At 38.6% G+C, this 15,125-nt stretch overlaps 1 protein-coding gene across 1 annotated transcript; it reads left to right on the forward strand.

Moving 5' to 3' along the window:
• The first annotated feature begins 1,596 nt into the window (after positions 1-1,596).
• On the forward strand, positions 1,597-14,714 carry LOC122089214 (transmembrane protein 87B). The gene is made up of 5 exons (XM_042658770.1): positions 1,597-1,953; positions 3,374-4,307; positions 11,334-11,429; positions 11,919-12,055; positions 14,232-14,714. Exons 1-5 carry the CDS (start codon positions 1,742-1,744, stop codon positions 14,368-14,370), a joined length of 1,518 nt encoding a protein of 505 aa, XP_042514704.1. The 5' UTR covers positions 1,597-1,741; the 3' UTR covers positions 14,371-14,714.
• The last annotated feature ends 411 nt before the right edge of the window (positions 14,715-15,125 follow it).

Consider the following 15,125-nt stretch of genomic DNA (forward strand, 5'->3'; position numbering starts at 1 on the left):
ATTTGAATGAACTAAAATTGATCATGTGACAGAATAAACCATTAAAAGATCTAAATTATAGAGAGAATGCGTAAATACAAGGAATGTGGAGTCAAGAAGATGTATGTGTTAACACGCAAGGCCGATCCTTCTTTGGTCGTAGATCAACTAACTCGCTTACTTGGGTCCACACAAAAATAAATGGAAATAAATGGTAGTTTTGTTCTGATCTCTCAAGCTCCCCATATTTGTCCATATATGTTGAAATGTCAAATTTCGTGGGATTGTGAGTTGTTAATGGTCATTTTAGCTAATAGTGATGGGTCCAGATCTATTCCACCTTTTTGGGCCAGAATTAGAACCGTCCCAATTAAGGTAATTAACTCATTTTGGAATCTGTGCCAATTGTTAATAGGGTTTCCGGTTCTAGTTCCAAATCGTTTTCAATTCTTAAATTAATTCAAATACCCAAATATCAATCAACTAAGCCCAAAGAAAATGTTTTTTAGCCCACATGTTGGACCATACACAATCTATTGCAAACTCAAGGGAAAAACAGAAGGTTGCCATGTATGGCACCTGCACCTAGACACGAGAGCGAAATGATCACCATTTCATGAAATGAAAAAAATTCTTACTGATGTTGGATGCCCCCGTGCTGATATACATGCCTCGTAGCCTGGCAACGATCTCTTCCTTAAAATGAAAAAGGAAATCTATAAAAAATAAAAGCCATGGACTCAATGCCCATTTTAACATGACTACGCTAGACCCAAGAGAGTGAATAGTGAGTGAAACCCCTTGATGTCTTTATACAAAACTCTCATAGATGACAACTAGTGCCATCCCTAGAGGTTCCAGGTTTGACTCTCTTATCTTCACCTTGTGCCTTAAGATAACCTCTCTTCCTCCCTCCCACTTCCCCCTTACTATCACCCATAAGACATTATTACACAGATTGACAAAAACAAAAAAAGAGATGATTAAACTTAATACCATATTGACAAGAAATGTGACATGTTACACATCAAGCACAAAACAATGGTCAATTGGCAATATAAACTTAAAGTAGATGATTAATTCCGAGTATGAAACTTGACATTAACTAATCCATACGATAAACATAGGTATCTAATAGTTGTAAGGGAAAAAAGATTCCCATAACGTTAGATTGGGGATTCCTTCTCACGTCTTATAACATAATGAGCTAACTTATCTCCCACCCTCTTATTAGTGGAGTTTTTCTCACTCTGATCCATGGTTTGAGGGATCAATATTGAAACACCTGAATTGAACAATTTGTATCAAAATCAGTAGGGGACAAAGGATTAAAATAGTTTTTTCTTTCAAAGAAAATCATGAGTAAATTTGTCTAATCCATCCCTATTTAAAATGATCAGGATTGATATCAAATCGATATATACATATCCAATCTAATATCAATTACTAAAGCGTGCTCTATCATTTTCCACATGGCACAACTAGTCACATGAACCCGTGATAGGTCAACCATCCAAGACTTTTTATTTTATTTTATTTTATTTTATTTTATTTTATTTCTAAACATGATTTTTGTTTCCAAAAAACTGAAAAAAGAACAAAAAAGTGAAGGCAGCATGATTTTTCTATACTTTCTAGAGGGGGCGAGTATGCGGAGAATCAAAGTGACTATTTTCTAGAGCTCTTAATATTTCTTCACTCCTCGAAAAGCTTCTTCTACAGAGAGTCGAGAGAGAGGGTTACAGAAGCTTTGATTCTTAATATGGCTTTTTTACAATTTCTTGTGGGATTTTTTATCTTATTTAATCCAATCTATAATGTTGGAGCTTCGATCCATGAGTACAGAAATGAAGCTTTCGCTCCTCGTTCGAATTCCTTCTTCTTCCATGGTGGTAGCGAGGGGCTTTACGCAACCAGGGTTCCTGTCAAAGCGGATTCTGAAGAAAATTCTTACAATGGCAAGTCTTTCATTCAGTAAGTTTCGATTCACACCCGCATTTCTCTTACCGTTGGTCTCTCTTGTTACTTCGTTTTAGTCTTTCCATGCTTCACTCTGTGATAATATCGTTCTTTGTCTGTTAATATGGTTTTGATTAGGAATTCAAATTGTTCTACTCTTTCTGATCTTGTGAATTTTTTTAGTTTCACCTCTATTATTGTCATCAGCTAATTCGGCATTAATTACTATGTAATTTCCCTAATACATTCGTTCAGTTGGGGTTATAGACTTGTAATCTACTTCTGTCATTACAAGTTAGGGTTTTGATCATAATAGGTAATGGACCAACAAATTTGAACAGTAGCGATAATTTTGCATTGCGATGAAGGATAAAAAGCAAACGTTATGAAGAAAGTTAACACGAACTAAGACCATTTGGTTTTCATCCGTTTCAGTTATACACAACGTGAGTCTGGTTCTCACTCACTTGTATGTTGTATCATGTTAAACATTGGACATTAATTACCTTAGCCTTTTTTCCAGTGGGAGTTTCCAACTTCCAACACCTCTTACCTTGACCTCTATAACTTTCATCTATAAAATTTGGGGAAAAGATCGTACCTGGTTGCGAGCCTCTATGCCCAGAAACAGGAGGCTGGCGGAAATACCACCGTGCTCCTTCCCTGGTTGTCCCTGTGCCGGCGTAGTGGCCACACAACCGGGTAGCATTATTTTCCCCATAAAATTTACCCTTTTACTTATCCACAAACCCAAAAGAAAAAACTGCATATTTTAGTCTGACATTTAAGCTAAAGATGAGCATGTGCAATTTTCTTCTTCTTTTTTTGGCGTTTATCTGAAATGCATTTCATAACTACATAGTAAAGTTTGAACCATTTTGAAAAGGCATCCTTTGTCAACTGCAACTCAGGTTTTTTTTATCAAGAAAAAAATGGAAATCCCTTAAACATCACTTTACCTTCGGCTACGCTAAGTTCATCAAACCCATGGACAACTGACTTTATTAGTCACTCAACCCCTTTATGCGTGCTTTTGTGCATGATAAATTTCTGTGGTGCTGTCTGAGCACTCCTAAAAGGAACTGATAATAGTGATCCAAATATGACAACATAATAACGTTGAATCGATTCAAACAGTTGAAAATTCGTATAGAAAAACTATTGTGTCTATGGACTTATTTTTTTTTATTCTTTTTATACATATATAGCCATCCAGAATGAAAATGATATATTTCAGTATTGGATAATATTGAATGTTGAGTTAGGAGATTTCTTGGTTGAACAACTGTGTGTTATTGGGGGGTGGGGGAAGGTGCCAAGGGTAAATTTTAGTTCTCCCTGAAATTGGAAAATGTTTCAAGCTTTTATTCACTCTCTTTTTTCTTTTCTTTTTTGTAATATATCATGGATGGCATTCTTACAAGCGTAAATTCAGGTTTGGATCTGTCATATTCCGGAGGACAAAAGAGTCCACAGCTAAGCAGAATGACATGCAAAAAAATACTGGTTTGGTGGAAGCCATAATTGTTGAGGTCAAAGATAGGGAGAGGATTGGGGGTTTCTATAAAAACTCTGATGAAATATGTTGCACTCCAGACCTTGCGAAGGACGGATCTTGCACAGCAGGAGAAGTAATTATCCGCGAAAACCCGGGTAATCCTGGCTGGCCAAAACGCATTCAGACTTTCTTTAATGGGAAAAATGAAGAAGCTAAAATGGCACCTGAAACTATTGAAATAAACAGTACTGGGATGTACTATCTATATTTTATGTTTTGTGACCCACAACTCAAGGGTACTGTAATCAGAGGAAGAACTGTCTGGAGAAACCCGGGAGGTTATTTGCCTGGAAAGATGACACCTTTGATGACATTCTATGGCGTCATGTCTTTAGCTTACCTAGTACTCGGTCTTCTCTGGTTTCTGCAGTTTATGCGTTTTTGGAGAGATATAATACAGTTGCACTACCACATTACAGCAGTAATTGCTCTTGGCATGTGTGAAATGGCACTCTGGTATTTTGAATATGCAAATTTTAATGTTACTGGGCACAGACCTATGGGCATTACGATATGGGCAGTAACATTCACTGCTGTCAAAAAGACCATATCTCGCCTTCTTCTTTTAGTGGTTTCGATGGGATATGGTGTGGTGCGGCCAACCCTTGGTGGTATAACATCCAAAGTCCTTCTTCTTGGTTTGGTATATTTCATGGCTTCAGAGGCCCTTGAGCTTGTGGAAAATTTGGGAAATATCAATGACTTTTCTGGAAAAGCCAAACTGTTTCTTGTGCTGCCTGTTGCTGTATTGGATGCCTGCTTTATTCTTTGGATCTTCTCATCATTATCTAAGACTCTAGAGAAGCTTCAGGTGATGTTTCCCTTTCTACTCCCCACTTTTCATATAATCTACAATTAATGTAGAATAGATAACACATTTTGTTGAAATGTTTTTGTTTGATACATGTCAACTATAGATATGATTTATGGCGTTTAATACCACAATTCATTCATGAATAATATACTATCCAATACTTTTTTTGGGGAGCCTGCCAGCCCGGTTCCCACACACCTGTAGTAGGAACCCTTTCCCACACACCCACTTTAAACGCCAACTGCCAATGCAGCAAATAAATTGAGGTCCAACTTTTATGGACAAGTAGACCCCTATGTCTCCTGCTCACATGTCAAGTTTCAGTTTTGTTGGAGTTTGCCACAAGGGAATACGGATACTTTGAAAATGCAAGGTTACGTGAGAATGCACGGTGATAGTTGGAGTACTGTAGGCACGTATGGACATATTTGCCGATACACAGGAAGGTATGTGATTGAATTAGGCTAAAAATTTGATAAGTTGGTAATCTAGACCATAACCTCTCAAACAATTGGTCGGTAGTCTCACTAGCTCTCTACGTGGCAAAAGAATAGTGGGAATGTTGGGATGGATTCCTACTATAACGCCCCGGTCCCATTAACCTTGCACAATATTGTCCTCTTTGGCAGATGGGTCTCAAGGATTTAAAATGCGTTGTGCCATGTTAAGGAGGCTAGATGTTATTAACTAGCCTAGTGTTCTCTCCCTAGGTGATGTGGGACTAGAGATTGCACACTCTCACCAATCTCCCAAACCCCCTGGTACTTGACATGTTCTTGGTGGGGACACCTCACCGATCTCCCAAGCGGGTCCGGTATTTGCTATATTCTTGAGTGTCACAACTTCTCCCCTCTCGACATAGTGTGGCCTGTCGGGGTCTGCTCTGATACCATTTGTAACACCCGGCCCCATTAACCTTGCACAATATTGTCCTCTTTGGCTCATGGGCCTTAAAACTTTAAAATGCGTTGTGCCATGTTAAGGAGGCTAGAGGTTATTAACTACCACAGTATTCTCTCCCTAGGCGATGTGGGACTAAAGATTGCATACCCTCACCGATCTCCCAAATCCCCTGGTACTTGATATATTCTATGTGGGGACACCTCATCAATCTCCCAAGCGGGTCCGGTATTTTCCATATTCTTGAGTGTTACAACTTCCCCCTCTTGGCACAGTGTGGCCTCACACGCTGTCGGGGTCTGTTCTGATACCATTTGTAATGCCCCAGCCCCAGCCCCATTAACCTTGCACAATATTGTCCTCTTTGGCCCATGAGTCTCAAGGCTTGAAAACGCATTGTGCCATGTTAAGGAGGTTAGAGGTTATTAACTGGCCCAATATTCTCTCCCTAGGTGACGTGGGACTAAAGATTGCACACCCTCACCGATCTCCCAAACCCCCTGGTATTTGCCGTGTTCTTGGGTGTCACACTGACTTGGGGTGTGTAGGAACCATTTTGACTTCTTTTTTCATACCCTTGTAGAAAAAGGGCGAAAGGGTGAACCTAGTGCATAAGGCTTCCGCCACTACGGGGTCTAGGCTCATAATGTAAGAGCCTTACCTCCTCTTGATGGAGATGCTCTTTTCTGACTTAAACCCACAACCACAAGGTTGCAATGGAGCACCTTACTGTTGCGCCAAGTCCCGCTGGCCCCGCTCTCTTTTTTCACTGCCCTTGTACTAGTTCAATATTTGTTTTTAAATTTTCAGCGTCATGATATTTCTTTGAAATATGATACTCTATTCCTGAAAGGCAATGCCTAGGGTCTTGGGGTTACAGAACCAGTACAATAGTCTACATACCCAGATCTTGCAATGTGTTCCATTTGGTGATGGACTCAGGAGCTACGTCTGACGTGTCTGACCTTAGATGTTAACTAGTCAAAAATGAAATTTCGTATTGACCTTGAAAATGCACATTTTGGTGTGTTCTGAAACAATGAATGCATCAATCAGAAGTGTCATGAACATATAGCTACAATAGGAAAATTTTATTCAGAGAAAGAATATACAAAGAGACAGAAGACAAAAGTCCCAGGTGGGCAGAACCAGGAAAAGAAAAATATGAAAGAAATCCCTTCTGTCTACAGGACGAACCCCAAACAACCAGGTGCATCTGAAAACCACCCAGAAAGTCTACTAGTTGAAGCAAAATAAACCCCTAGCTGATAACATAGAGAACTCCCTCCTCTGTGGAAAAGAATTTTCTTTGGACGCGTTCAGTGTTGGCCTGTTGGGTCCCACGTCCAGGTGGTGCCTTTAGTCCAAGCCCCCTCCAATGCCTCGGGTCACCTGACATGAGGTAAATTATCAGCGCATATCTATGGGCCCTATAGCCTTTCATGTACAGCATTCCTTTCTTTAAACATTTTGTTGCCAACATGCATACATGGGCATTTTATGCAACACACTCCCCTTAAATTATTTTTTTGCTATAAACAGAACTTGTTTGGTTCAATACATTCATTTTCTTCGTAAATGCCATAATGCCCATGAACCTGTTACGTGATGCCCAGGGATGTACCTCATACCAACCTTGTTTTGGTCAGTATCATTGTAAAGCCATGGATCTTTCAATGCCAATATTTATAGTATATGTGAAATGAGAGCTTTATGCTTCAAAGTGACTGATTTTTATGGTGTCCAGGAAATTCTGAAGTTCCTGAGGTTACAAAATATTCTAAGCATTAAGAAGATGAAAGCTAAAAGCCTAAGAAATGCCATCCAGAAGTAACGAGTTTAGTGGAGTAGGATTTTGGAATGGAATAAGAATTTTAGCCATTTCAGTAGATACAGAAATCTTAACTGTCTTGATCATATGTCTTCTAAATAATTTATGGGAAAAGAGTCTCTGAGCCAACAATATTTCCTATGCTCATTCACATGGGGTTTTCTATTCATTTTTCTCTCGCATAAAAAAAATGAATAAAGAACCTCATGGGAGGGTGCGTAGGAAACAATGGTGGTTCAGAGAACCCTTCCCCAAAATTTATGTAGTTTAGAAATTCAAGGAAATTTGACCTTATGATGTCCACTTCAGGTCTCACTTGGAATTCAAAATCAAAATTCATGAATTTTTTTTGGGGTGGGTGGGGATGTGGGTGTAAGATGACTTAGGAATCGAAGAGAGCCTTCTTTTGTATTAATGGGTAAAGATTTTCCTGTGAGAAAATATTAGGTTATGCTAGTTGAACTGACTCTTTAGTTTATGGATTTAGTTTGCCCTTTGAAGGTTTGTCCATCCTTGTAATCAGGTTATTGATGGTATCTTTTGCATATTTATAGTTTGATTGGATAAATTATTAAGCACTATTATATATACCTGTATCAGCTACATTTTGGTTTGTTAGAAATTGGAATGGGTTGTCTTATTAATTAATAGTTGATGTCTTTTCTTCATTCTTAATTGGTGAGACGCACTGTACGCTAAAGATATAAATGGAAATTGTCAAGAAACACATGTAAATGCTTAGGATACATGCAAAATACGGTTTTGAAGCATAAAACACTATGATAAGCAATATGAAAAATATATAATGTATAAAAAAGAGAACAAAGTATGGCAAGACATGTACATGTAATTGATTATTTATAAAGAATGAGGTTTCATACATGTGCTAGCAGTCTAGCACCAAAAATGATGCTTTACATTTTGGGGGAGGATCTAGTTTAGATGCAAAAATAGTCGCATTTAGTACCTATAAGTCAGATTTTATTCTTGTCTTTAGTTTCTATTAGTCTTAGATTCGGAGTAGTTTCTAATTTTGTAGCAGTTGTTCAGTTATTTAGTAAAGAGAAGGGCTGAACAAGGGTAATGATTTGAGAAAAAGAAAAGATAAAGCTCTGCTTCTGCTGAGTGAGCCAGAGGCCCTGTGAGAGAACTTTGGGTGAGAGGCCTAGGTTGTGAGTGAGAGGCTCAACCATCTATCCTGTTCCCCTTCTTCCCCCCATCATTGATTTCTGAAGTTTCTATTCTTTTGTTCTTTGTTGTATCCCACATCTGAGACACAGTCAAAGCTTCATTATTGTTGCTGGAAGTTGCTGCTTGGCCTGAGAGGACTATCAAGAACTGACTGAATATTTAAGAAGATACCTTGTGGTTGCTGTATTGATGTTCTAGCATAGCAGGCTTCGAGCATCTGATCTTAAGATTAGGTTCATGGTTTCGGTGCATATTCTGGCAGAATAGTACCTTCCCCTGGAGCCCTTCTTTGATTTTTTTTTTTTTTTGGGTGAGTGCCTTCTTTGTTCTTTGTTTTTAGTTTCAGCCTAATCCAAGTCCTGGATTTGGATATAGACCACATTTGCTAATTTTGTTTTGTGACCCCCCTCATAAATTTCAGTCCAGCCATGAGAACTAGCTTAAATTTGAGGATTTCATCAACTGCTAATACCTTTCACTCGCATGTAAGATCAGTTCCATCTGTGGAGTTTACCTTCTAATTCTGTAACTTGCTAAACTCTGATTATCCACCTGTTTCCCTGATTTCAGAATGAAGATAATTTTCAATGCAACTTAGTAATGTGATTATTCCAACTATATTTAGTATCATAGGTGTAACGATCGTAATATTGATTGTTATTGTCACTCTTAAGACCTATTATTCAGATAATTAGAATTTTGATAACTAGAAACAGAACAGTTCTATAACATACAACATCCATAAAAAGCAATTGAAATATGCAATAGGAATGAAGAACCATAAATTGGAAAGCATTACACAATTAGCAAACTATGAAACCATTTAGTGTTACAAAATCCACAATACATTGTTAGCAAGTATCATTGTAGACAATAAGTATAAATGTACAATACATGGTAAGTTTACAACCGTACAAATCAATTCCACATACCATTACCCTCCTCTAGACTCAAGCCTCGTAACGTATATATCCATGCTATTCTCATATGGTCTGAATTGACAGCATAGACCTCTTGAGTAGCCTCTATGGGGGGATATGCACCATGGCCGGCATCTTGTGGCATGATCGAACTGAGACTCTCCTGTGAATTAGAGGGGCTCATGGTCGTTGGTTTGTTGTTGTGCTTCTTCGTCTAGCACTTTCTCTAGGATGTAGCCCTAGCTGGACCCTGCGGGTGGATCCCTCCATCATCATCATCATCATCACTAGACAGTGATGGTGTGCGTATGGCAGTAGCAACCAGTTGATGTCTTTGTCCTCATCTCCTAGGATATTTTCCCTTGTTTTCTTAATTCTATTTTTTAAATAAAAAAAAAAAATCCAACTCTTTAAAGCCATAAATCAGAAAATAGTGTTGTACACACTACACACATAAAAAATTGAAGGCCAACCAATATAAATTGACCAAGAAAATTAGTTTTTCAAACCAGAAAATTTAAAAACAAAAAATTAAGTCCAACCCTGTGAAGTTGTAGATCAGCCTATGGTGTTTAACATATATAAAATGCCAACCAATATATATTTACTCTAGTTTTGCAAAAATTAATTGCAAGGAACAAATTTTTACCTTCAAATTTATACCTTGCACAATTCTTGATTCAAATCCAGTAAACGATCAAAATAGGTGCATTTTACAACTCCACAATGATGCAGCACTGAGGACTTATGAAAGAAGGGGGAAGATGGGAGTCCGCCAGGGCAAGGACAGCTAAGGGGCCACACGATTTTGCTTTGATGGGATGTAGTAGTTTGTAATTTCAGTTTTAGTAACTAGAAGACTTTCTATTTTATTAGTTTTTAAATTCCAGTTTTGGTAACTATTATAGTTTCTATATTGTAACCTCTCCTATCAAAGTTATAAATAAAGAGGAGGGCTCCATAAGCCTCCAACGATTTTTATGAATACAAAACTGCTGTTACTGTTCCTTCTCTTCTGAGGGTTGCTTTGTGTTTGATCAAAGTGGTGGACTGGTGTGTGATTCGGTGACTCTTTGCTGTGTGAAGCCCAAGAGGATCCTTTCAAGTGTTCTTCTTCTCCTTCAAGGTTTTCTTTTTCAAGGGGTTTATTGCTGTTCAACGAACCAGGTATTTAAATTCCAATTCTGCCCAGAATTGCCTTAGATTTCACAATCGGCTCTCTGCTACCTGAAGCACTTCCAGCCATTGGTTTGAGCTATAATTCTGGTCAATCTTTCCTCCCTACCCAAGTGAGACTCGACCTTGGTTTGGGCTGATTCTGGCCAGCCAATTTTAAGATATTAAAATTCTCTTGAATTTTGTCCTGTAGTGACCTTACAGAACAGGAACCAGAACCGATAGGTCTGATTTGTCCTCTTCTGTTTCTGTGGATGTTTATTATGGTTTGTGAACTGTTAGGCTTCTATTCCTACTTCTGGTTAGCCCTATTATCTGGTTTGTAGTCTGGCCCCATAGACTCCAGCTTCTGGGTTCGAGATCTGATTTACAGAGGGCTAATTTTTTCTTTAATTCTGATTTGTGGAATTGCTGTCCTACCTTGGGTAATATTGGTTGTTCTTCTGATTACAAAATCCTGCAGTTGAAGGCTTGATTAGTCTATCTATCCTAGTCTACATTACACAATGCCTTGATACAGCCAAATATTGAAGCACTTTGGCAAAAAATCTAGATTTATACGAGTTCCCCACAATTTCAGTCAAAACCTTTCTTGCAATGCCTCAATTTCGGTCAAAATCTTTCTTGCAATGGAAATTTCAACCAAAATTTTGACCCTTCCATGCGAAGTCTAGTATTTTATATATCTCTTGTGGAGTTTTGGCCATTTCAGTTTTTTGACCGAGGTTTTGGCTAAATCCTTGTAAACCTATTAAAGTAATGGTGCTTTCGTTTCAGTCAAGAATAAAGTCAAGAAAATTGTTAAATTTCGGTATTTTCAACTGAATTTTCTAACAGTGCTAGCATTATATGAGAATAAATTTGGCAGAGGTAGAAAACCAATGAGTGAAACAGCTTAGGTATTGCAACATTTACTCTTACATTGGATCCACCATTCTCGGGAATTTTAAATTTTTGCTTAGTGCAGCTTTTGTGATTCTTTCTTTTTCTCTATTTTATTTACAGATGCGGAGAATCATGGCCAAACTTGAACTTTACCGTAAATTTACCAACTCTCTTGCAATATCAGTGTTGCTCTCCGTCGCTTGGGTTGGCTATGAGGTAGTCTCTCTTTCTTGGTGCTGCACACCCAATGATTTCTTGATTGGATCAACAATCCTGACTCTTTAGCATGGTGTACATTTTATTTATTGAAAATAATGCTTTATTTCCATTTTATGTTTAAAGCACAAACGGTCCTGTTCTGAGAATTATACGTGTGATGGCCAAGCTATAGTCATTCCCATGAACATCCAGGAGAAATTTCCTCATTCTAAGAAATCCTTTGTGTTTATGAAAGTGGATGCTTGGTCACGCTTTCAGAAACTCTGTTTCCTAGATTGTGGGGATCCTGAGATGGCTGATTATGTTTTTGAACTGTCTTTACACCTTTAATCGGTGCTTCTCATTTGTAGTTTTTCCTATTGGAAGGCAGCTGCCCCTTTTGGCATTTGTATCTACTATATGCTACTCATAATTCATTATCTATTCTAAATTTCTCTTCGACTTGTACATGTTACCCAAGCCGTTAATAGATCTTTGTTGTTTCAGCTGTACTTCAATGCCAGTGATCCTTTGAGCGAGCTCTGGCGAAAAGCTTGGATCATCCCTGCTTTCTGGATACTTCTTGCATACATTCTTCTGGTGGTGATTTGCATACTCTGGGCTCCTTCACATAACCCTACTAGGTATCTGCTGTGACCCTTCCTCCTTATTCCTGGGCCATTGTATTGTTGTTGATGATGATTCACTTAATAAGAAGTCCTTACCCACAATATGGGGTGTTGCTCTTGATGGTAAACACTTCTACTGCTGCCATTGGAGGATTTGTTAAGGTACCACATTAAATGTTTATGCCTCCTAGGTATCTAAGATTTATATTTATATCAGCAAACAATTTCAGTTTCCGAGCCAAGAATTTTGAGAACTGCAATTATGCGCTTTAAAATGTTGGAGCACAGATTCTCAAAGTAGTTGATATTCATCAAACAATATATATATATATATATATATATTTTGGATGAATAAAAATTTCACTACCAAGAGGAAAATGAAAGAGTGTACATGGTCCCCAAGGGGGAAAGAAAAGGAAATATAAGTTAAAACAGTAAAACAAAACAACCTAGGGAGGGGGAGAAGTAGGGTGCAGAATGGGGGGAAAGCAAACCTCAGGGTACAACAATAAGTCTGTTCCTTGGGGAGTCCCTTACGTGGCGATGGGGGAGCATAGAGAACTTTGAAATGATATAAAAAAAAGATGGCTTTCCAAATGATGTTCAAAGATCTAGAGTTGGAGGTCCATCTTCGGAGATTGTGTTCCATCCAAATGTGGTTGATAGTAGCACATAAGGCAAGCTTTTCAGCGGTGTCACAAACAGAACTCCCAGCAAAAGGTCACGTCTACCTAGATCCATCCTCTAAAGGGGGAGGATGCAACGGGGACGAGGCCAGCAGTTGGAGAGGACTTTCTTCTAGATGGAGGAGAAGTGAAAACTGAATAAGAGGTGGTTGGCGTCCTCAATCCCATCCAGTAGAGGCAACAAGCCGGAGGGACATGAATGTGCCTGAAAATAAGGAAGGATTGGGTTGGGAGGCAGTTGGAGAGGGCTTGCTAGGTGGAAAAGATGTGACAAGGGATATGACTTTTGGACCAAACAATCTTACGCTAAGGAGTGAGAGGGTGATGAGACCGAACCAAATCCTAGGCTGAGGAGGAATTGAAGGAGCCCTAGGGGTTCAAATACTAGATGATTCTATCCCTGCCCCGATGACTAGGGGGAATGGGAGGGAGGGAAGACTAGATGTCTAAGAGAGGGGGAAGGGAGGGGATAGGGGCCCAAGAACCATTAGAGATGATGGATGCAACAGAAGCATCTTTTGGAAGGCCGGAAGAGTAAACAGTTATGGCTCCAACTGCCGAGAAGAGGACATTAGAGGGGTGCCAGTTATCCAGCCAAAGAAGTGGAGGTGCCATCATCAATTTGGGTGAAAATAGCCCAGAGGGCAGTCGGATGGATTTTCAGGATCTTACGCCAAACTCAAGAGGCATTAGAGGGATGGATGACGGTCCAGAGAGAATCCTTCCTAAGGATGTAGGAGTGGATCTAGGAAACTCAGATGCTATTATGGTTGGAAACAATCTACCAAAGGAGCTCTAGGATTCCTGTGGTATTGACTTCTTGAATCTGACACAAACCTAATCCTTCTTCCTTCTTAGGGAGGCAAACAATAGACCAGCTAATGGATGGAGGAATCTGGAAGAGTCGCCACCCTTTCCAAAGAAGAGCATATAAGGGATTCCACTTTCATCAAAATAATTTCTTAGTTACCCTCAGACCTGATTAACTGTCACACATGCTTAATGTCAGTTGCTGTGGTTCCTTATGGAGTAATGGTTGTTGCACTCGATACTGGAATGGTATATGGGAAATTTCTATTCTGTATTTGATGATTTTTATGATTGCTATCTTTAGATTTCTGAGAAATCTTAACATACTAACATACTCTGAGAAGTGTGATACATATTTTTTTCTCCTTAATGCTGGGATTAGATTAGGAAACAAAGGAGCATAGCACGAGCAGTTTTCTATGCATATTCCTTCCCTGTGATTGACGCCTGGTTCTACTTTTTTACAGAACTAAAGTTTATATTGATAAATTAGAACTACATGTTCAACTTCTTATAAGCAGTACAAATGTGCATATAATGTACATTATCCTACTTAGTAGCCACCCATTGAGACCAAAAAAATTACTCACTGAACATTTGAAGTTGGCTTTTCGATCTCTTGCCAGACATGACAAATATTAAACTTGTCATTTTAATTACTTATACTGTTGATGTCTAACTTTTTGTCCCTGCAGATATGCATACTCAGAGGAAACAGGGGATGGTTTTGATGAGGAGGGTATATCGCTGGTAAGCAGTGGGGTGAAGACAGCCGGGGATGTGGACCATGTGTTTGGGCTAGGAGAAGATCTTGAGGAGGACAAGAGAGAATGAGGATACTTACTATGCTCTTCATTGTTAACCACTTGTGTAATAGGTACGAAGGAGACATCATTAGAAAGAAGGGGGGAAAAAAAAATCAACACTGAACCCAACAGAGAAAAAAGGGAGGGATAGGCTTAAACGGAGTAAAATAGTGTAGAGATCTCACTGTGCTAAATGATTGTCTCCAACACAGAAGCAGAAAAATCAGTTGTCATGAGATCTTCATGCTTTTGTCAGTTAGATGTGGAGGAAAATTGTTGTTTAGATGTTTTTGGGTATTGTATAGTGGGATGGTTGTATCAAATAACAAACTACATTTCCATTAAAGCTCAAACTGGTGTTTTGGTGTGCAATCTTCTGTTAAGCAGTCGCAAAAGTTGGATAAATGGATGATCCCCTCAAATTACCTCATAAAGAAACTAACGCATTTACATTATCCATTTTCTTACTTGAAAGCAAAAGGAAATCGTATTGGTGTAAAATTACTATTTTACTGAAATGTAACATTGAATATGAAATTACACTTTTTTAACGTTTTCTAGAAAAAAGGGGTGTCATCTTGCTCCATGAAAAAATACTTTCTTGGGGAAGAAGGTTTGATGGGAGTGCTACTCCTCTTAGGTATCATTTTTCTTTTTGATTTTTACCTATTTAATAAAAATCATTACTGAAAACCATTTGTTATCAAAACATAAAATGGTTTGGTAACTGCACGTCAAAAATGGTGTTTTGTGAGAAATAGTTCGGTATTCTTATGTGCAAAA

This window comes from Macadamia integrifolia, chromosome 9 (genome assembly GCF_013358625.1).
Source record: "Macadamia integrifolia cultivar HAES 741 chromosome 9, SCU_Mint_v3, whole genome shotgun sequence".
Taxonomy (NCBI): domain Eukaryota; kingdom Viridiplantae; phylum Streptophyta; class Magnoliopsida; order Proteales; family Proteaceae; genus Macadamia; species Macadamia integrifolia.

Bases quoted from the DNA above. Each gene is read 5' to 3' on its own strand.
- LOC122089214 (XM_042658770.1), top strand. From the start codon at position 1,742: ATGGCTTTTTTACAATTTCTTGTGGGATTTTTTATCTTATTTAATCCA. The intron at 4,308-11,333 runs GTGATGTTTCCC...TTTTATTTACAG, and splicing joins AGACTCTAGAGAAGCTTCAG to ATGCGGAGAATCATGGCCAA. The intron at 11,430-11,918 runs GTAGTCTCTCTT...TTGTTGTTTCAG, and splicing joins TCGCTTGGGTTGGCTATGAG to CTGTACTTCAATGCCAGTGA.